General features: G+C 37.8%; 1 protein-coding gene across 2 annotated transcripts in view; it reads left to right on the plus strand.

The window, feature by feature from the left end:
* Positions 1–1,814: 1,814 nt before the first annotated feature.
* RGS12 (regulator of G protein signaling 12) overlaps positions 1,815–23,062 on the plus strand; it is an 80,816-nt gene continuing 59,568 nt past the window's right edge. Inside the window, exons 1-2 of one of the 2 annotated variants that reach the window (XM_054290100.1) lie at positions 1,815–3,746; positions 19,225–19,344. In XM_054290100.1, the coding sequence (XP_054146075.1) occupies positions 1,890–3,746; positions 19,225–19,344 (1,977 nt within the window). In that variant the 5' untranslated portion in view covers positions 1,815–1,889. The remainder of the gene's footprint in view (positions 3,747–19,224; positions 19,345–23,062) is intronic. The other variant, XM_054290099.1, reaches the window with a different exon arrangement.

A 23,062-nucleotide genomic window follows, 5' to 3' on the forward strand; every position in this document is an offset into this window, starting at 1 on the left:
AAATAAGGCCAACTGGATCTCTTCTGGTATCTTGAAATCTGTCCTATTTTAGGTTTGGAAGGGTCCTGTGGAATTACATCCTTGAGTATCTAGCACAATATTTGAGAAACAGCAGTGGTTTCTTAAATTTGGTAATCAAGGAGTTCAAATGTAGATAAGTAATTAAGACTATAATTCTAAATTGTATTTAAGTTTTGGTTTGGTTTTTAATTGGTAAAACTTCTGAAGTAATTGCCTTGTTTGTCCTAAGCCAGGCAGAAATACTGTGAAAGTTGTGTGCTGTGGATTTAATCACATTCTGAGTGTGGGTTTTTTATTTTTTCTGTAGCTGAGAGCAATGTCAGTAGGATTTCTTGATCATTTTGACCATGCAAGTAGTGAGTGGGACAACACTAATTTACCACTTTAGATATGATAAAGAAATGTGTTGCCTCTGAGGGTATGTATATTTATATCTTTCTGTGAATGTATTTATCTAAAATGTTGCCTGCATTTTGCCCAAATATGCAAGATACTTGCTTTCAAGTATGTTACAATGTGACTGAGTTAAGGATAAGCCTGTGGACCAACTCAGAGTAATTACTGTCAGATTAGTTCTCACTTGCTCAGATGGAGTTTATTGCAATTTTATGTAGCTGTAGTCCCATGGGTTCTTCTGTCAGTCATCCTCCAGACCCTGGAAATGAGGATTCATATAGTGCAACAAGGAGATAGTTTCAAAAGTTGAACAAGCTGTCGTTTCTTTTATTTGTATTAGTCATTTTCATGCATTTTAACCTGCTTAGTGGGGGAAACCTCTCTAAAACAATGGAATTTGCTCAAGTATATTTAGAACAAGACATCCAGACTTCAGTGCTGACACTAAAATGTAGTGAAATATTCTACTTCTTGCTGTTCATACAAAGCTGTTATATGTTAATTGCAAAGTCATGTCTAGATTAATGCTGGCAGCATGTGTCTTTTTCACTCCTTTTTTTTTCTTTTATTTTTGAATGTTTCAGCTAAACTAAAACACATGGGTGTTGGAATGATGGCCTGAAATGCATTTTTACAGTGTTTGCTATCTGACAAATTGTTTTGAGTAGATTAATTGATGGGTGTAACAGTAAATCTGATCTTGGATCCCTTTGGTCTGATACATGAGTGAATGCCCACTTGTCATTGCATATGTAAGTGAAATGTATGTAAGGAAGTTGGTCAGATACTTATTTTGAGCTGCCTTTACAGTCAGTGGAGAGATACAGGCAACTCTAGGGGTAATTAATCCCTTTTACATGATAGATGTGGTACCTGTTTCTGTATGCTGCATAAAGGGGGTGAGGTACAGCTGAGAAGATGAGCATGAGCTCTCATTTTTGCTTTGCTGGGAAAGGATGTATGAGCTTAAATAAGGATTTTCTCTATGCTGTAAAATGCAGTAGTAGTATAATGGGGCAGTAAGCCAGAAGGAAATTGAATAATAAGCAATGGGGGGGAGTTGGGGAAGGCATAACATGCTTAGTATACAAAAAACACTGACTGTACATCAAAAGACTTGGATCCTGTTCTTTGCCATTCTGTCATGTTGTCATCTTGGACAGCCACTTTATTTACATTTGCAACTCCTTTCTTATCACTAAAATGAACACTGTGGTACCTGTTCTTTTCAAACTGTTCTGAGTATTTTGTTAATTCTCTGGCAATAGTTTTTGGTTAGTTCACTAGCAATTTTTTCTCAACAGTAAAAGGAATACTTGGTGCTAAAAAACCTGAAATATGATGAGAATTAAAATGTCCTTTCTTTCTTTCTTTCTTTAGATCTTCATCAGATGGAGTGGTACTCTTGAAACATGACAAAAAACTGGACTAAATAAAAGTTTTCCTATTTTAGGAAAAAAAAAAAGTCCAAAATGTTCAGACCAGGAGAGACGGTCAAACGTCGGCTCAACATGCATGCTCCTCCACGGATAAGAAGCGTGGAAGTTGCTCGAGGAAGAGCAGGTTATGGCTTTACCCTTTCTGGACAAGCCCCTTGTGTTCTTAGTTGTGTGATGAAAGGAAGCCCTGCAGATTATGTTGGACTTAGAGCAGGAGACCAGATATTTGCAGTTAATGAAATCAATGTGAAAAAAGCCTCTCATGAAGACGTAGTGAAACTTATAGGGAAATGTTCTGGAGTCCTGCACATGGTCATTGCTGAAGGGATGAATCATATGGATTCATGTTCAAGCGATGAAGAAGTTGGTTTTTATGATGGGAAGGGGTGGCTGAAACCCAAACCTGACTCTAAAGCTCTGGGTATAAACAGAGCAGAGAAAGTTGTCGAAGAAATGCAGTCTGGTGGCATTTTCAACATGATTTTTGAGAATCCTGCTCTTTGTGCTGGAAACTCAGATAATTCTGCACCAAAACAAAGATCATTTCCAGTTTCTGCTGCTATGAAATTTGAAACTGGCAATGAAAATGTAAGCAATCCAAATATACTGTCAAAGGAAGAAATAGCCAAAGTTCTGAATGATGATTCAGTTTTTAGAATCGGGCTGGAGAGTGCAGAAGACTTTGGGTTAGATGCAAGCATTTTGAATGTTGCCATGATTGTAGGTTACTTAGGCTCCATCGAACTTCCTTCAACAACTGCAAATTTGGAAACAGAGAGTTTGCAGGCAATTCGTGGGTGCATGAGACGCCTGCGGGCAGAGCAGAAAATCCATTCCCTGGTGATGATGAAGATAATGCATGACTGTATTCAGCTCTGCAGTGACAAATCAGGCGTTGTGGCAGAATATCCTGCAGAGAAACTGGCATTCAGTGCTGTTTGCCCGGATGATAGAAGATTCTTTGGCCTAGTTACAATGCAGACAAATGATGATGCAAGCTTGGCTCAGGAAGATGAAGGGGTCCTGAGGACATCTTGCCATGTTTTTATGGTGGATCCTGAATTATTTCATCATAAAATTCACCAGGGTATAGCGAGACGTTTTGGACTGGAATGTACAGCAGATCCAGATACCAATGGCTGTCTGGAGTTTCCAACATCCTCTCTCCCTGTCCTGCAGTTTATTTCTGTCCTGTACAGGGATATGGGGGAGCTGATAGAGGGAATGCGTGCAAGGGCTTTCCTCGATGGTGATGCAGATGCTCATCAGAATAATAGTACCAGCAGTAACAGTGACAGTGGGATTGGAAATTTCAACCAAGAAGAAAAGAATAATAGAGTTCTGGTGGTTGATTTAGGGACCAATCCAAGTAAACACATTCCTAGCAGCATATGGGAGAATCCAGTAGGAAGGGGACAAAATCAGCCTGCTTCCCATTGGAATGGCTTCTGTCATGAGCAGGAGGGAAACATCCCTTTGGAAGTAATTCAGAACGATAAGTCCCAAAATGTAAGCAAGCACTTGAGCCCTTCTGCTCGTATTGAAGTTCCATTGGTTTCCTCCCGAAATTCAGTGCCCCCGTCCAAGAAAAACGCTGCAGGCCTGGGCAATCAGAGGTGGCTGCCTGTGCACGTTCTGCAGGAGTGGCAGCATGGCAATGCCAGCGACCAGGAGTCCTACACAGACTCCACAGATGGCTGGTCCAGTGTGAACTGTGGCACCCTTCCTCCCCCGATGAGTAAGATTCCAGCTGACAGATACAGGGTCGATGGCAGCTTTGGTCAGCCACAGCTAAAATCTCACAAAAGTGAATGGTCCAAGAAGATGTTCTGCATTCAGAACAAATTTGGCCCTCCACACAGTATCAGGAAATCTAAAGAAGATAAAAAGGTAAGAACATGCTGGTGTTGGTTCTTAACAGTATCAAAAAACCCCACACCCAAACCCATCTGCCTATTGTACTTTTGCACAGTAATATTTGCATATTAAAATTAAAAGGTGTATTATATAATTTACAAAATTTCAGATGAAGAAAATAATACCTTCTGCTCTCGTCTGCAGAGGCGTTTCATATTCCTATTTAATTGAGTGCAGCTCTGGAATTGTACTTCTGCTGGAAGTGTTGTCTGTTAGGGCTTTCTCACTTTTCTTCTTGCCTCTTCATTGTTTCCAAATGTCTCAGTGGCACTGAAATGAAAAGGAGACATGACATTTTAGCAACTTCAGTTTCTTCTGACCTTCAGCTGCAAAAGAATGGAAAGAGTCTGCATCTTTAGTCTGGTTCCTTTTTGTAGAAGGCTGGCTTGCAAATGTTGTTATTTTACTGCCATCTATTTTTATAGAAATGTAGTCTAATCATTAGTCAGAAATCTGGATTATATACTTTTAAGTGAATAAGACTGTTTTATTACAAACTTCACTCCAGCAAACCTCTCAATACAAGTAGCATTAAAAACCGACATAAAAAACGGGTAGTGGTAGGTCACAAATCTAACATTCTGCCAGCAAGCCTCTAATTCAAATTTTATTCCAAATTACTGTTTCTTCTTGTTTTGTCTACTGTTAGACAAAATGAGGAGACTTAAAAAACAAAACAAGGTGTGGGAAGAGTATTCAGGATGATTACATACCCTTTGTGACACACACATTTTGCTGTTGAGGGAGCTAATCTCAGGGGAGTCTGTTGTTGATAACTGGAATTCTGGTAAAGTGGAGGCCATTGTTCTGATACTGAAAGGATCAGCAGCAGTTTTGTATCTGAAATGTTTGCTGACTCCAGGGAAATACAGAATTTTATACTCCAAATTAGCCTTCAGGAAGCTTTGTCATTCCAGTCTTAGTGTTCACCTTAACAATACACCAGTGTATAACTATTATATCTACTAGTTTGTTTGTTTTTATTTTCAGCACAAAAAGCATAAAAAAGACTGTATGTGAAAGTTTTGTGTATTGCTGGTATTATTGTTTCAGATGTCTATTATGCTATCCAAATCTGTTTTGAAAAAAAATGTGTTTTTTTCCTCACTTCATTAAAAATATACAACCACTGGTCAAGGGGATGGCAGTGGAGGTTCATTAGTTGTTTCATACTGTAAGAAACAAAACCTTTCTGGGGATTAGGCTGCAGAATTTAAGAGCATTTTGAGTTTGGTGTGGAAAGAGAGAATATTTTTTATTGCTTTTCCTGCACTGTAAAGCAAGCAGCTTTTGTGTATGTTCTATTGTATGCTTTTTGTGCTGAAAAGAAAAAGAAATAAATTAGTATGTATAATAGTTATACACTAGTGTGTTGTTAAGGTAAATGCTGCTACAGGCAGCAATGTTTTCCAGAGCCACAATAAAATTAAATTTCAAGTGTTCTTAAATTCAAGGTGATTCACACTTTCAAAAAGTGTGAATCAAAAGCTAAACAGCTAAACAGAAACAGTAAATTTGTAAACACTGCCCACCCAACCACTTAAGAGTTAATTGTATCTGCTGCCCTGAAGTCTTTGCTGATGGACCAAGGAAAAGTCCTCTTTTGTGCAGCACCTGGTGCAGGTGCATGGTGGATGCTGGTCCCAAGTGCTGCATTAGATGCTGCTGCAATTCCTTCAGGGTCTCTGTAATAAGTTTGTGTCTGCAGTGTTGTCCACTACAGTAATATGGATTAGATGTTTTTCAGAAACACTTATTTCATGGAAGTCAAGATTTTACTAATTAAAATCTCATAGCAAATTTTACACTTTGAGATGAAACATGCTCTACATGTGGCTAAAGAGTAATAATATTTCACCTACTGTATCATTCAGATCATCATAAACCAACACTAAGTATGTCAATCTTCCCTTTTGAGTCTATCTGATAATAAAATAGGCATTCTGTTCTTTGATTAATGACAAATTTGTTTGCAAGACACATTTAAAATGTTCCTACATGGTTTAGCATTTAATCTCTTCATTAAAGTTACAGACCCTCTTTTGCATTTTAATTTTATTTTTCAGTATTATTGAAGGCTGTTGAAACTGATGAGAAAAGCTCATAAAGAATATTTGGAGTAATTCACAGAGATGAAGTTGTACAATGTTCTCATCTTAAACCTTTCATGTAAATGATCAGAGGACGTTATTACTGATTATCATACCTCTGTTCTTCAGGTGCTGCAGACATAGGGAAAATCTGTATTTGCATCTTAGAGCCCTAGTTCATTTTCATAAGAGAGAAATTCAGACTTTTTTATTATTTTGTGTCAAGGGATGAGGTGAAGCTGCCCATTCCAAACCATTATTCAGGTGGGTTAGCTCCTGTGTTCCAGAAAATTACATGTTCTCAACTTCCTGTGACCTTTTTAAGTGGTAAGGATTTATTTTACACAGCTTGCTCAGACTCATTCCAGTCACAGAATAAAGTGTATAAAGTGGCCACATAGGATTACATTAATATTTTTACAACCTGGTGGCTGAGTCTAAATGCTGTCTTCATTTGGCAGAACAGCACTTTAATTGCTTTTGTCTTTTACATCAATACTGAAGGTAAAACATCCTATGACTGGGAATGTAGAAGCTACTAGAGGGAGAAAAGGTTAGCAGAGGTAGAGATTCTTGTGATGGACTCTGATTTCATATGAAACACTGTCTTCTTCAGAATTTTCATCACACATGAATTCCTGGGTGCAATTCTGCTCTAGCAGAGCTGCTGTGCAGATAAACAGTGATGACCACAGCATGTAATTCTGAAAAACATGCTGCACTGTACAATGCTAGTGGGGGGTAAGATGGGCGTAAACTGCTTCCAGATTTTATGGCTGCACTTACAAAACATTTGTGAATTGTACAGCACGCAAGAGCAGATGTGAGAAAGTGTAAGTGAACATATCTATTTAAAATTGCACTCTCAAAACTGAGCCTGGGAACTGCTTCTTGTGAGTAGGAATAGATATGGCATTTCAGACCTCTGTTACAAGAAGTAAGCACATTCTTTGAGCTGTGTTTCCCCTCTAGTGATGATGTTTTCAGCTCACAGACTAGAATTGTGATTAATTTTATGATAATTGGCAAACCCACTTTTAAAATACTAATTTTCTCTATATGGCGTTTTAAAATTCAATATAAGTGTGAAAATAGAAAATAGTTAAAAGTGCCTAATTTTGTTGTTAGTGGACAGCATGAGGTTTCTTGTTTTCTTTAAAATGTTGTAATTATGAATTATCGCCAAGTTACTGAACACATGCTTTCACAATTGCTGTATTTAGTTTTTTTCTAAAACCTTTTTAAAAGGTTTCTGTGCATGGCAAGAGAAGAACTAAACCAGGGATATTTGGTTCTAGTCCACCTCTTTTGACTGAAACCTACCAGAAGATATCTCTGGCCCTGTGCACCTCTCATATTGTTCCCTGTACTGAACTTCACATTTCTTGAAAGTGTCATGTGAACAGATTTCTGTTGAAGAAATTAGACAAGGAGAATTTCTTTTGAAGAAATGAGACCATCAATATTCTAATGAGAATTTTTTGGTGGCGTCCATGTCTTCTGTAGGTCTTAGATGAAAACAAGCAAGGAGAGGCCTGATGATGTTGCTGAAAAGGCAAATCATGGAAGGCAAGGTGTCTTTTAATCTGAGAACAGCTGAGGAAGATTTCTGGTGACAATGAGCTTCTAAATTGCTCTAAGATTGATGCTGGGTAGGGGTTGGGTATGCTCTGCTGAGGTCTGTGAGACAACATGAGCAGCCTGGTTATGGTTTAAATTGAAATGGAATAATTCCTGCTTTTTTGTTTGCAATTCCAGCTGCACTGTCCTGCCTTTGCTGTTGCATTGCTCTTTGCACCTTCTTTAGCATCCCACTAAGTTCCAATCACTCACCTACTCGCTCCTGTGCATGATTTTTGGGTGACACAAGTGAAAAGCACCATAAGCAATCTGAAAACATCAGGGGATGTTGGAATTGGCAGGGGACTTGAGAAATTGCTGAGCAGGGAAGCATTCCTTTCCCTCTAGACTAAATTAATATAAATATGTTTGATTTTGTTCAACCCTCACTCTCTGTTTTCAGGCTAGTGCCTGGCCAAAAATATGTCTACCCATTACTGTTTTAAATTAAGTTCTACTGGGAAAATACTCTCTTTTCCACTGGAAAGCTTTATAACAGTCAGTTTAGTCCTTGAGTTCTCTCTCCATAAGGACAGAATCCTAGGCATTGACCTCTCACCATTCTCTTTTTTAAAAAAGAAAGTCTGTTTTAATAGTGTGGCAGTGAGTATAACATTGAGATCAAAAGAGGTTTTACAACCTGAGCCTGATAACTGGCATTTGGGTCCTAGGTTTATTCCAAGTGAATATGACAAATCTATTGAAATGTAATTAAAAAGCTTTTTAAAATTTTGGGTATTGGCTTTTAGAAATCCTTTACTGTTTCACACTTATTATACTTCTCTCTCGATCACATTATTGTTTGTGCTGATAAAAAATGTGAATTTGTAGTTGGATCCTATTTGTAGATCTTAGAAGAAGACAAAATAGAAAATCTTATTTCATGAGACTCATTGGACAATAGTATTGCAGATGTGTGGGGTTTTTTAAAGTTGATACATATATATATATAAAATATTTCAACTGCTTGGTAACCTTCATAATTTCAGCTCCTGAAAATATTGTTAAAATGTAGAAGAGAGAAGATAGGCAAGCTGTACTATGGAGTTCACTAAGGCATCTTTCCCTGCTAATCTAGTTCATGGGCAACTATTTTTATTCCTCTGTTCTGTTCAGAAGTTTAACTGTAACTACTTTAGAGTTGTCTTTGTTTCCAAAGCAAGTGTTACTGAAAAAGATATGCTGTTCAAGTTAAAAATGATTTTTCTTTTTGGTGATGAAAATCTGTAATTTGCTTCAGATCCAAGAGTTGCAGTTTTTTACTGTTGGTAACTGGTTGGTGAACTGATTGCAAAGCAGATATTTTAGATGCAGAGACAATGTTGGCAAAGCTTTGTGGTTCCCCTATTTGTTTTTTTGTTGTATAATTACATGTTTTTTTCTCTTTCCTTTAGAATTCTGTTTGCTCACTAGCTTAAATTGTTCCGCCACAGCTGTTTTTGAAGCAGAATTAATGGCAGCTGGATTGCTATTCTTATGCAGTACAATTTAATGTTAACTTTTGGATTTATATAGGCTTTGATCTGATTTGAGATCTACCTCTATACCTTAAAGAGAGCTCAAGAAAAATCCCAAACAGCAAGCTAGATCTGAGAATGTGCTAATGTGAATTAATCTGCAAAGAGGCATCTATAGGAAACAGGTTTTGCTTAGAGAAAATGAAAAACAATTAAATATTTAGTAATTCCATACTGCCTTTTCATATTAATTGTAATATTCTAAAATGATTTTAAAAATGGTTCTAGGATCTTCAAAGTGCATAAAAAAACCCAAATAATGCTGGCTGTGTTTCTTTGAAAAAGAAATTAGATAAAATCTGGACAGTAAATATCAGAGTGATGCTGACTTTTGTGAAATGTCCTCATTTCAAATTTATGTACTAGAAATAAAATGGCATGTAAAATAATATTTAGCACAGAATGAATTGAAATAATGAAAAATGGCTTAATATGTATATTTTAAACATAAAAGCTTTGAGATGGGAAATTATGAAGTTTTTGTCTGTACTAAGAAGAATCTGAATTCCTTGCAGTTGAGAAGATTTAGAGGAGACAAGGAGTTGTAAAATATCCGTTTTTCACTAGACAAGAAATAGGGCCATATAGAATAAAGATCTTTAATTAATAAATATAAATATGGAATTGCTAAAACTTATGTGAACTTGTACTTTTGGCATTCCTGATATCACTTGACTTATATATTCTGCAGTTTAATTAGTGTGGAAAGAAAACACCACATAATTGTACTTTCTGTGTAGTTTCATTTCATACCTGCTAATATTTATCCTGAGAAATACTAGCAGTCTTTCTCTCTACTTTCTCTTAGTGATATCATTTTTGTGTTAAACCTTAATCATCAATTCCTTACTTTCCAATCAGAAGTCAGTTCAGTCTTATCCTTTCCAAAAGTTTTTTCATAATTTTAATATAATTGGTTGCTGTAATTTTATTTTTGAGATGGATTACCAGAGTCATAAGCAGTTTTAAAAATGTGTGGACAGACGATGTATTCATAAGGCTTATTTCTTGTTTGTTTGATCTTTAATTTTTTTTTTTCTTTTATGATGATTCCTGGTCAGAGTTTTGATTGTTAATGATTTTTTGGCTATACTGAATTAATGTTCCCAGCTAATGGCTACCTAATGTTCAAGATGATTTGAAACTAGTTGTTATGTCCTTTTTGTGTATTTTTCTTCACATTTTCCCCTAGTATAGTAAGGTCTTTCTGTGCTTCCGCAATTTCCAACTATCACCTTCCAACTTATTGAAGATACTTTTATCTAGTTTTACTGAGAAAATGATCTTACTTTTTCATATGCATAAATAACATCAACATTTGTGGGGGTTTTTTTGGTTTTTCTTCTTGAAAAGGGATGAGGATGGTACTGAAGTGTAGATGGGTCAATGTTTTATGCCTAATATCCTTAGTACAGGAGACAAGCATTCAATTTCATTTACTTGGATGTTCATGTCAGGACAGTCTCTTTTCTGTGTCCTCCTGGAGTCCCTATAGATTTTATATGAAATCTTGCAACATTCTTCATTGTATCATGGGCCAAACTGGCATATAAAATGCCACTGTAATGATTAGAAGGGAGTGAAATGTGTCATTATCATCTGATCAGCAAAGAAGTATTCTTAAAAGTCATCAAATCTGTTGATCAGCACTGGAGAATGTAGCATTGGAATTATTTGTCGTCCTGGTGTACCCCAACCAAAAAAAAAAAAAGGTAATTAGAGTGTAATTAAAGCCTGCAGAAAAGCTGACACTAAAGTTTGAATGATGATAGACCCATTTAATTAACCCTCTGTCATCTAACTGGGTTTTGTGAGGTGCTGTCCCTCCGTGATGGTGACACAAGTGCAGGGCAGCCTGAAGGGTGTTCCTTCATTCTGGCTTTCTCCACAGCATCTGGAGCCCTGTGTGTGAGCACAGACACACCTGGAGCTCTGTGTGTGTGAGCACAGACACACCTGGAGCCCTCTCTGTGAACACAGACACACCTGGAGCCCTGTGTGTGAGCACAGACACACCTGGAGCTCTCTGTGTGTGAGCACAGACACACCTGGAGCCCAGTGTGTGTGAGCACAGACACACCTGGAGCCCTGTGTGTGTGAGCACAGACACACCTGGAGCTCTCTGTGTGTGAGCACAGACACACCTAGAGCTCTGTGTGTGAGCACACACACACCTGGAGCCCTGTGTGTGTGAGCACAGACACACCTGGAGCCCTGTGTGTGAGCACAGACACACCTGGAGCCCTCTGTGTGTGAGCACAGACACACCTGGAGCCCTGTGTGTGTGAGCACAGACACACCTGGAGCCCTGTGTGTGAGCACAGACACACCTGGAGCTCTCTGTGTGTGAGCACAGACACACCTGGAGCCCTGTGTGTGTGAGCACAGACACACCTGGAGCCCTCTGTGTGTGAGCACAGACACACCTGGAGCCCTGTGTGTGTGAGCACAGACACACCTGGAGCTCTCTGTGTGTGAGCACAGACACACCTAGAGCTCTGTGTGTGAGCACGGACACACCTGGAGCTCTCTGTGTGTGAGCACAGACACACCTGGAGCCCTGTGTGTGAGCACAGACACACCTAGAGCTCTGTGTGTGAGCACAGACACACCTGGAGCCCTCTGTGTGTGAGCACAGACACACCTGGAGCCCTGTGTGTGAGCACAGACACACCTGGAGCTCTCTGTGTGTGAGCACAGACACACCTGGAGCCCTGTGTGTGTGAGCACAGTGTTGGAGATGAAGGGAGAATCGACCATAGTTATGCATCGAAACTCGACTTTATTGATCAATCAATCACCTTATATAACAATACTAACGAACTTCATGAATATTCTGTAATCCAACTCCATGATAGGCTAACAGAGAAAACTGTAACCACACCTTTTGTTTTAGAATACCTACAATTGTTTATCATAAGCAGAAACCAAAACAGAAACCCGAAACTACAACAGAAACTAGTGTTCCCAAAACCTCTGCATCTGTTCCCAGGATAACAGGCCTTCCCAAGGACGGTGTTCTGCTTGCCATGGGAAGACAAGCTGAGAACTCCATTGTTTATAGAATGATGCCTGAGAGAGTCTAATTGTTTACACAAATCAGAAGGCTGAGAGCTGTTAGAAACTGCTTTTACTTTTACCTCTTACTTTTCTCTTAATTGTATGTTTCATGGCCTTTTTCTTTAAGCCATTCTTGAACTAACCTCTCCACAGCACAGACACACCTGGAGCCCTCTGTGTGTGAGCACAGACACACCTGGAGCCCTGTGTGTGAGCACAGACACACCTGGAGCCCTCTGTGTGTGAGCACACACACACCTGGAGCCCTGTGTGTGAGCACAGACACACCTGGAGCCCTCTGTGTGTGAGCACAGACACACCTGGAGCCCTCTCTGTGAGCACAGACACACCTGGAGCCCTCTGTGTGTGAGCACACACACACCTGGAGCCCTGTGTGTGAGCACGGACACACCTGGAGCCCTCTCTGTCAGCACAGACACACCTGGAGCCCTGTGCTCACCACTTGTTGCTTCCTGGAGAGCCCAGGGGATGGGGTCACAGCCAGCTCTGTTCCCAGCTCCCCCCAGATTCCTTTATCTCTTTCAGAACACAAGAAATCCTTACCCAGCATCTCCCATATTTCAGTCTCTCCTGTTCTCAGACCCTCCTTTTACAGAACTCTGAGTTTCAGTGTCAGTTTTGGGTGGGGGGCACGGGGTGCTGGCAGATGAGGGGCAAAGGGGATCAGGACCTGCTCTGCTCCAGAGGGACACTCAGTCAGGGGAGTGGATGCTGTGGATGGGAATGGACAAGAGAGGAGCACAATGCCACACCGTCCAGATCAGCATTGGAGACTACTATAGATGGCAGAATAATATTTATATCAGCTGCTTTTTTTTTTTTTTTCTGTGATCCTTTCATTAATTTTTGCAATTTTGTGTGCATCCCTGTTTCCCATCCCTTTTCAGAAAGGTCTAAATCAGGAACTTTCTTTCTGAAGTCTTAAACCTGCATTCATTATAAAGATGAACTGCCTGTCCAGACCGACCTTCTGCTGAGGGGCTCAACAGCCAGGATTAAATTCAGTAAATTTTGAGTATCCATAAAAGTTTCAAATTATATGGTCAGTGTATCTGGGCTCCAAACTGTTATGCACTTCACCACACAAAGTCACAGAATCAAACCTAAAAACAGTGGGAGTTTTTAAAAGCTTCAAGAGCTGGAAATAGAACACATTAAAATTTGGTGATTTTATAGTTAGTATGATTAAGTTCTGTGACACATAGAACACACCAAATTCTGTTGAGCTCCTTAAACTGAGGCAAGCAGTTCTGTGTGACCATTCTAGCATGTGCACAGTCCTTTGTATTCTCTTAAATGGCCAGGACATAGGGTAGTGTACTCATTCTACCTGAACTGGAGGAAAAACATTTTCTATGAAAATTAGTGCACGCTGGTAATGATGCTTTTGTCTTAGAGCTCCTAGAACTTTCTTCATCACATTAAATTACTTTCTTATGTTTTTTAAATAATTTAAACTTTTATAACTATTTTGCTCAATCTTGTGAGATTAACTTTTTGTTGTGAAACAGTTTTGAAAGCATAGTTCTATAAATGTAGATGATCAGGATTTTTACACATTTTTGATTCGCTTCCCTTCTTATATTTTACCTTTCCTTCTTGCTGCTCTTCCATTGAGCAGGCAAAACCTCTGTCCCATCAGATTTAGTCCCTTTTAGTTTCCTAAACTTAAATTTAGTTTCCTCTCACAATCACAGACCATAATGTGTTTTCCATGAAAAGCTGTAAATTTGCTGGAAGCTGGCCTAAAGCCTCACAGTTTTTCTTTCTCCTTTTCTCCCCTTTCTGGATTCCTGCTGCCAGCTCACTGTATTTTTTTGTTGTCAGGGATGCCAGAACTCCTAACAAAAATTCCCCCCTTCCTGAGTCTCTTGTACTCCAATAGCTGCCTGTCTCCTCCCTTGCTAACCCTTCCTGTACCTCCAGCTTTAGAACTGGTACCAGAGGAGAGGAAATCTATTAGTGATACCCTGGCAATAACTGCAGAGAGGCACAAAGATTATTTAGCACAAAATGGAAATTTCAGGTTCTTGCATTTGTTGCAAAGTTATAATACTGGATAAATGCATTTGCTGGGAGATGAAGGAGCACAGCACAGCTTGTGCTGTAGCTGGTAATTCCTTTAAGCTAATTGAAGATGTTTTCTGAAGGGGTTTTTGGTTTCTTTGTGTTCTGAATAATTGATCAAGTTTCATCAACTTTCTTCTGTGCACTCAGGCTCCAGGTTACAGCCACATACTGGCTGTCATAGTTTCACATTGCATTTCTTTGGTAGTTCCAGCTTGAAAGAGTTCCTGTGGTGCTCAGGCCAGAGTTGGCAGTGAATATCATGAGTTATGCTGGCATGACTGTCTGTGGATCTGCCTTAGGAACAGGATTATTTCATCTTGTAAACTCTAGTTTACTGTTAGTGGAGATGAGGGCACAGCCTGCTGAATTTGTGAGCTTGTAGGAGAGGTCAGGGGTGCATGCAAAACCCTTAAGCTGCCAAAAATCTTATATGGAACTGCTGCCTAACTTGTTTATCTGTTAAAAATACTTTTAAGAGCCTATCCTTTTTTTGTTCTATCTTTAAATAATTAGAGTTGTGCAAATCATCTTAAGTTGGAACATTTTAATTCTTTCTGTCCGTCTGTTTGCAGTCACACATGAGTCACATCCTTCTTTACTCCCTCTGCCTTGCTAATAATGAAGTACAATGTTTTCTGCTTTTTCATTTGTACTTTTCTTGTACACCATTCTTGTTCTCAGAAAGAAACCATTCTCACCTGGACACTTCACAAAATGCTGCTATATCAGTCCTCCCCTGGTGACCTGTTTTCAGTGCTCTCCTTGTCATATTTGCACTTGCCATTTCCTGTTTTCCTAAAAAAAGGTTAACTAGTAATTTATTAGAAAAAAATAAAGGACTCAGACACCATTTAATTGTCCTTATTTTCTTATGATTGTACATTTTACTGGTATTTCAATCCATTCTAGTTTTTACTTTTTTATAAGAGTAGAAAAAGGAATGTATTTTTTTAGAGCATCAGTACCTTAATTCCTTTAATCCTTTGTTGTTTTTCCTCTCCATCTGCCAAATGATAACAGGATAAAGGCTTTTAGAGACATGTTCTTTTATACTTTCACCATGATAGATAGTAGTGGCAGGGTGGCAAGTATCTGCATTGCAAATAGGAGAGGATGTATTGCTGTAGCACATGCTTTTCACTGATCAACTTGTTTTCACAAATTTCTGTGCTTTTTGGTTGGCTTCTGGATTTCTAAAAGTTCTAAGGTGAAGGCACTTAGTAAAATGTCAGGTGAACTTCAGTTTCTAATTCTGTTCTCTGATAGAATTTCTTAGGTTTTCTTGACTATTTAGATACATTTAGAGTTTCACAGATTTAGCAACACTGTTTTTGGAAGAGAATATTTAAGGTAGCATAATAAACAGTTCTAGGGCTTATAGTCAATCTCTGTTAAAAAAAAAAAAAAACCCAAACAACCCTGCAGCCTAATATTCATGCAGCAAATGTCAGTGTTTTAGTTTGGCAGCTAACAGAGAATGTAGCAGCATATTTTTCATAGAGTGGTTTGGGTTGGGAGGAACCTTAAGATAATCTTGTTCCAAGCCCCATGCCACAGGCAGGGACACCTTTCACTGGACCAGGTTGCTCCAAACTGGCCATGTTTTTGGTCATACATGTATTGTTCTGAAATGATTGTGAATAATTTAGTGGGTTTTAATATCTGTTTAATAGTGTAATAAAGGCTTTTAGAAGTACAGAGATTTCTTTATGTCTAACAGACTGCAGAAATGACATTAATATCAGTCATTGCACTAACAATCTCTATGTGCTCAAATACAGTGGATTTCTTTAGCTGTGCTGATTAGTACATTCTAAAAGTTTCAATGGCTGTTTTCTGTTCAAGTCATGGATGCTTTTATTTCCAGCTCATCATAGTCCCATGAAAAACATTTGCCAAAATGGTGCTGTTTGCTTAAGATACGTGATTCTTTCCTTCTTTGTGTACATGTGTGTATGCACAGCCATTTTTTTAATTGATCTGGAGAAGGAGGTCAGCCTTCATAGTCTGAATGTCTGGAATAGAGTCAAGAAAACATGAAAAGGGAGACTTCCCGGGAAATTAAATACTTGTGAATTGCAGTCTTTTTTGGTTTTTTAGTAATGCCCTCCTTAATTTCCTAGATGATTAATTTGATTTTTCAGAGCAAGGAAGAGTTTTTTGTCAGTTGAAAATATTTTCTTAATTGCAATTCTTATCCAGATGGGTTGGGGAAATAGTTAGCTCAGTGCATTTTTCTATTTTGTAATCATTGCTTAAGCATTGTTTTATTCCCAGGGTCTCTTTTTTTTCTTAACCTGTTGTTATCTTTACTGTTCCACCCAGGGCTCAGTAGTCAGTTTTGCATAACAATATAAAAAAACCATTAATAAAAAATTCGATTGGATACTAATTTACTCTCTCTTTTCTAATACCACACAATTTACCACCAACAAGTTGTTTTTTTTTGCTCTCTCTCTTTCTCTTTGTTATGCTTCTGACCACAAATAGGTAAGCAGCATTTATTTCCAAAATGGGACATCTGGTGATAATTAATCTTATCTAGAATCTGCTTCTCAGTGGAATCTAATTAGATTTATCTTTAGGCAGTTGGTTCCTGTTCCTTCAGCTTGTAGTGTTAATGTTTCAAAAAATTTTTGAGTGCATGTTCTTAATCTCCCAGCATCATATATGGCAGTGTCTATATTTAAATAAATGCTGGACAATTTATATTCTTTTTTGGGGATGAAACAGAATGAATAGTGAAAGTGTATTTGTTATTCTGAATAGATATGTCTGCTACTGATAGTTTTTTTCATTTTTTTCCTTTCACCCTTTTATTTTCAATGAAAGCTGAAGTTCTTTCAGGGCATCCATCTACTTTTTAAGAAACACATCAAAGACCATTAAGCATCCGTACCATGTAACTGTTTCATTAGTTTCCAAGTACCAATTAATGATGCCATTAATTTGCTGAGTTGTTGGTAGTCTGATAGTTTTATCACTAATTCTCAGATTAAAAATGAAAAAAAATTAAAAAATCACAGAACTAGTGTGGTCACACTTGACTAGTGGTGAAATTGAGTAGATGTAGATGTACACTCATGTTGTTCTAACAGAAAAATTTATGCAGGAGGAGCCTTGTTGATGTTTTGATCAGCTGTGCAGCAGCAGTAATGGATACAGCAGAATTTAGTCAGGGGTTGGGGTGAAGTTCACTGTGTGGCACAGATTAGGTGTAAGCTTTCCATCCACACAGGAAGGGCTGGTGTGGCTGTAGGGCATGAGGCAGGTGTGAACCACCTCAGCAGCACCTGCCTGGATGAGCAGATGATTTTAAAAGTTGCTCAAAAAGTTGCTCAAAAAGACAGGAACTGTCCTCATTCCACTGGGTGTTGCTTGTTAACATTTACAGAGAGCAATTTTCTTCTCTTCACATTTATTTGATCATTTAGCAAAAGCCACCTAAGCTTGTTTATACTGCACATGTAAATGCTCTCTTAAAACCTTGGAAGCTAATATCCAGCTGCTAGATTTCCAGGCTGCTGTGGCAGAACCTGCCCAATTTACTTCTCAGCCAATAAAAAAAACCAACCAAACCAAACCCTTAGTAAATAGAAAACTGGGAGGGGAAGAGATTTCATAGAAAAAGGGATCACTTTTAATACTGAATGAAGTTGATCTCTCAGGCTTGTTGAGGGGATGAACCCTGATGCATACTTTGGATCCAGCAAAGTTTTGTCTTGACAATTCTTTGAGCTCATAAACAGAGTCTGTTGAGAGCACTGGTGATGGCCAGAGCCCATTGCTGTAAAACAGTGATGTCTCCATGGGAATTAGCAAACAGGCAGACATCTCTGAAGCTGTACAATGCTCTGGATGCTCTTCTCTGCTTTGTATGAGTTGTTGGCATGAGGCTGTGAGGATGTGAAATGTGTGCTTGTTCTTTTGATTAATGTGATGTGTATAGACTTCCCAATGAGTGATCAAAGGGGGACCAAAATATTTCAGAACTTGGAGCACAGAAACTTGCCCAAAGGAAGAAATGAACACAAATAGAAAATGTATTAAATATTACAAATCTGCCAAATGCAGAGCAATTATAAAAGTACTAGTAAATATATTTTTAAGCTTACTGTAATGAAGAAAGATGCTGACATGAAACAGAAGGGAATTTGCTCTGATTTAAAGTCTTTTATTTTCTAAAGCAAAAAAAGCATCAGTAGACAGGGAGGAATTTTCCCCACATTGAATGTAACAGTGAAAGGAATCCAAAATTTCAGGCACATAATCACAAGGTTTTGTAATGTAGTGAGTTTATGTACATCTGCTTAGCACCACTCACCAACTGTGCCTAATTTTAGGTTCAAGCTTACACTTTGCCATTTGGAATAAACTTGATATGTATATGCTGAGTAGCTTAACAGACATCTGGTAACTTTTTAGGGAGAAAGAGTATGATTATAGACATGAGAGAAAGCAGATTTAATTATTGCAGCACCAGTTCTAGTAATGGAACATCCAAGTGAGGGAGTTGCTTTCCTCAGAACAAAAGTTCCTGCAATTTTGTACTGTTGTGATTTCAAAAGTTGGACTTTGCAGTAGCAAGGCTTTTAAAAAAAGAGTAGTGAAAATAAGATTTTTAAAAATGTGGGGAAAAATTTCAAGAGAAGCTGGGTGATATGATTTTAGGATGGTAATTTCCTATAGAAAACACAAATATTTTGGAATTAAATGTTTTTCAGTTAAGACAGGAAAGAGCCAGGATCATCTTGCATTTATTATTGACATGTCTCGTGTGCATTTTAGCAACCTAACTGATGACTCATGTTAATACAGTAAATTAATGTGGAATGTTTAAGATATTTGACTTGAGACTGGAAAAGTCAAATATAATGAATTTTAGTATTTGATTTTACAGGGGCATGGCAAATGACCAGCTTGTTTTGAAATTGTGGTCCTGTCACATTTCCTTACAATTCAGATCTCACTATGATCAGCAATGTACTAAAAAGAAATAAATTAATATATATTTTCTGAAAGGAAAATACATATTAAAGAAATAAATTAATATATATTTTCTGGTTTTTTTAGGGTGCAAAATTTGGACATTCAATGGGATTAAATCAGGCTCCTCCTCCACGTTCCTCTGCTCGAAGATCATTTGGAAGATCGAAGCGATTTAGCATTACTCGCTCTCTGGATGACCTCGAGGTAATTAACTTTCACTTAACATTTAGAAGTGAGTCTTAGAGAACTTATAGTATAGATAATGCTGATAATTGCTGAAAGAAAGTTAATAATGTATTAGTTTAATAAAGTTATTTGCTATCATATGACATTTTTGTGAGGGGAATACAGATTTCAGGTATCAACCTTTTTCAATATTTCTCTAATAGGCTACATCATGGCCATTCTTTCTGTGGAAAATTCCGACTTTATTTTTCATATCATAGTTGGTCCTGTGTAAATCCAAACAACACACTTTTGGTGATCAAAATGTTCATAAAGTTTCAGAAATGAATGTATCATGATATATAGAAAAATCAAATGTTCATCATATTCTGGTTTTTGTTCAGCTGATGAATTTTGACAGCAGTTGACAAAAGGGAATTCCTAACCAACTTGGTGATTTTGACTCCTTTTAAGAGTAATATTATGCTCTTTTACATCTGGTTTAGCATCAGCTGATGTCTGGCTCTCAAAACCATACTGGCTTTGGAGAAAACAAGGAATGAAAAGCCATCCTCCTGTTCTCCTGTAGGAATATGGCTTCATTATATCTTCACTCCTAGTGTGCCTCCTCAGGAAAACCTGAGCCACAGTGATGTGAAGGTGAATGCAGAGATTCTTCCCTTAGCCCTTTACCATGCTTACTTGGGGGAAGGCTGGTGACTGGGGAGAAACAAAAATCTGTGCAGAGCTCTTGGCACAGGAGCCATGCAATGCATTCTGCACCACCTCAGCAAGGGAGGGAGTGTGGCACACTGAGCCCTCCAAATGGGAAGGAGGTGTTTAAGCAGCATTTGAGATGGGAGGAGGGAAGAAGGAGACACTCTGAGTTTTCTGCTGTGGGAAAATGTAGGAAGAACAGCATTTCACTCTGAACTGAAGGAGAAGGGAGCTCAGTGCAGGGGATGTTTAGGGAGCAGAATATATGGAGGAGCTTCTGGCATGCTTAGGGAATGCAGGTAGGAACTGTAATTACCTATTTCTCAGATGTTTTTCTATTTTTCTGTTTTTCATGGTGGTCTATATTCACTGAACCTTTTAGAACCTTTTAAGTGTCTTGCTTTTTTTCTAGTTATAGAAAGTATGTGATTTCTTTGCACTCATAACTTTAATACAGTAACTGCATAACTTAAACACAACAAGAACTTCTGGATAAAAGTGTTTGGGAACCATCCAGCTACATCTTTCTTAATCAGAAAATGGTGATACTTCTAATTTGAAAAAGTTTGCTGTTACATATATCCAGTTTTGACAGAATTTCTGATTGCAGTAAGAGTGAATTCTCTCAGAATACCAAAGACTCTAGTGCTAGCAATTCACATGCAACAGGAAAAACATGGTTCTTTCCTCTTTCCACAGTCTTACAGATCGAAATTTCATGCAGGTTTTTTGCACATCTCATGTTTTGAGTGTTTTAAACATCAAAAATAAAATTTAATTTCTGTTGTTGGAGCTGTTACACATTGTGTAAATATTCATTAAAACAGGCAGTTGGGACTTTCCATTAATTTCAGAAAGATATGATAGTTACTGGCCTAAAAAGTCCCTTTTTGCCCCTCATATTCTAGCTGGTATTCATTAGTGACTGTAAATGGAGTGGCACCAACAGGAGGGATTGGGTCAATCTGTGTCCCAATGTTCTCATCATTACTGAGTTACTTTGGAAGGGGAAAATTTCATTCTAGGTCACACGATGAGCTGGACAAAGGAATGGTCTGAATTCAAATCTGTATTTGGATGAATGCCCTTACTACATGTAGCTGTGTGGGTGTGGACTGTTCTCTGTCCAGCTACTTCTTTGCACTTTGAAATCTTTCTTTTGCTCTGCATGCTGTAAGAGAGTGATATCTCAGATATCCCAGCCACCAGGAGAAACAGCAATCCAGAGAAGAGTTTAAAAAGCTTTGTATGTCAAAATAAAAGAATGTTGGGGTGTTTTAATTTTGGTTCAAACTTCAACACTGCTGCTTCAGCACTTGTCCCAAGTACTCTTACACTATGTGGGGTAGAACATAATGTTGTTAGTACATGTTTAGTTTATTTCAGGCCATCTATTTAGGGGTGGTGGAAGAGGAAATAACAATAGCAGGAAATTCTTAGAGACTCCACCTTTGGAATAATGACCATGAGTGTATTGTATAGGCTGCTTGCTTGCTTTTGTGTTCTTTTCAGTTGTCTTGGCAGACTGGATAAGGTAATAATCCAAACATGAAATTTGGAAGTTAGTATGCTTCTCTGAGCTTATGAGTTTGATTCCTGCTGGCATCCAAATTAATCTTCTAAACTGAGCAGTGTAAGTAGGTTCCATGGAGTTTTTTTATGGGCATTTAACACTGTTCATTGCTTACAGGTCCAAAAAGGCTGTGTTTGGATTTTTTGTTGAAGTATGAGCAGTGTGTGAAACAGCAGCTGTCAGTGTTGCTGACTGCTGCCATAAGGTGGCGTGATTTCTTTGAAATTTGTTATTTATTTATTTTTTTAAAGTATCTGTCAAAGAATACAGTGTATTCATAGATATTTTAATAAATAAAAACATGATTTCATGAGAAAATGTCACTTTTTCTTTTAACTTGTTAGATTACTTCTGGCTATATGTGCACAGACAGAATTATTGTAACATTAGAATTAATGGTATAGTTGCCCCTCCTTAAATATTTTCCTCTTAACTGCAGAAGCTGTATACATAGAAAAAAACCAGACAAGTTTGTAGGATTAACATCTTGGTGCTGTTTTTACTGATAGAAACTGTATACAAGATTTTTTTAAAAATGCAAGGATCAAGATGGGACAAGAGGGGAAAATTAATGGTGCATTTGTGCTATAGTTGTGGTAAGGAGAATGTCTCACAAAATAGAAAATGCACAATTTTATTTCTGAACTGTGGAAATTGTGCTTGTTCACAGCAGGTCTGATTACGATTAATTAGTCTTTAAATTTGAACTGAATTCAGAAAATGAGCATGTCTAGTATGTGCCCTAGTTATGTTGTTTTCACAAGAAATGTATTTAGAAAATTTTCTTTATTGAATTACAAGAAACCTGGTTTTGTTAAGAACAGATTTATCTTTTATCTAGCAATCAATTTTTCTATGTGAACAATTTGTTGTTATGAAGAAGTGTCTATAAAAACCATGTTAACATTCTGTGATTTGTACCAATTTTACTTTTTAGCATATTTGCTGATTCATATTTTCAAGGTGTAACTTAAGCTAAAAGTGCCTTATGATTATTTAATATTTGGCTTAATGAGAGGGTGTGATCCTGTCTTTCTTCCCACTTTTCTTTCCTGTAAATAAATGCCACTACTCTCATCCTCTTGCACAATTCTGTTCTGGAAAAGATGTTTATGAATTTATAAACAAGTTAAAGGTGTCTCTGTGAGACTGCAGACAGTAGAACACTACCTATGTAAAAATTTACCTTAAGCACAGTAATTGTAATTCTTCTATTCATCACCAGTTTTGGTAACACTTTCAGCTGTAGCCATTCCACTCATCTTTTAATTTTTGTTGAAGTCTGTAAAAATGGGGGAACCTTGCAGTATTTTCTCGAAGTCAAAAAATTTAGGTTCCTCCTCACCAAGAAGAACATTCCAAAGCTGTTTTTTCCTGAAAATAATTTTGGTACTTGTACTTTTTGCATTTCTCTGTGGTTAAAAATAGGGCAGAGTAGTATAATGAGAGATATAATCTCTTAGGGAA

This window comes from Melozone crissalis, unplaced genomic scaffold (assembly GCF_028551555.1).
Source record: "Melozone crissalis strain CALT ecotype California unplaced genomic scaffold, PUWL_Pcris_2 ptg000006l_1, whole genome shotgun sequence".
NCBI lineage: Eukaryota > Metazoa > Chordata > Aves > Passeriformes > Passerellidae > Melozone > Melozone crissalis.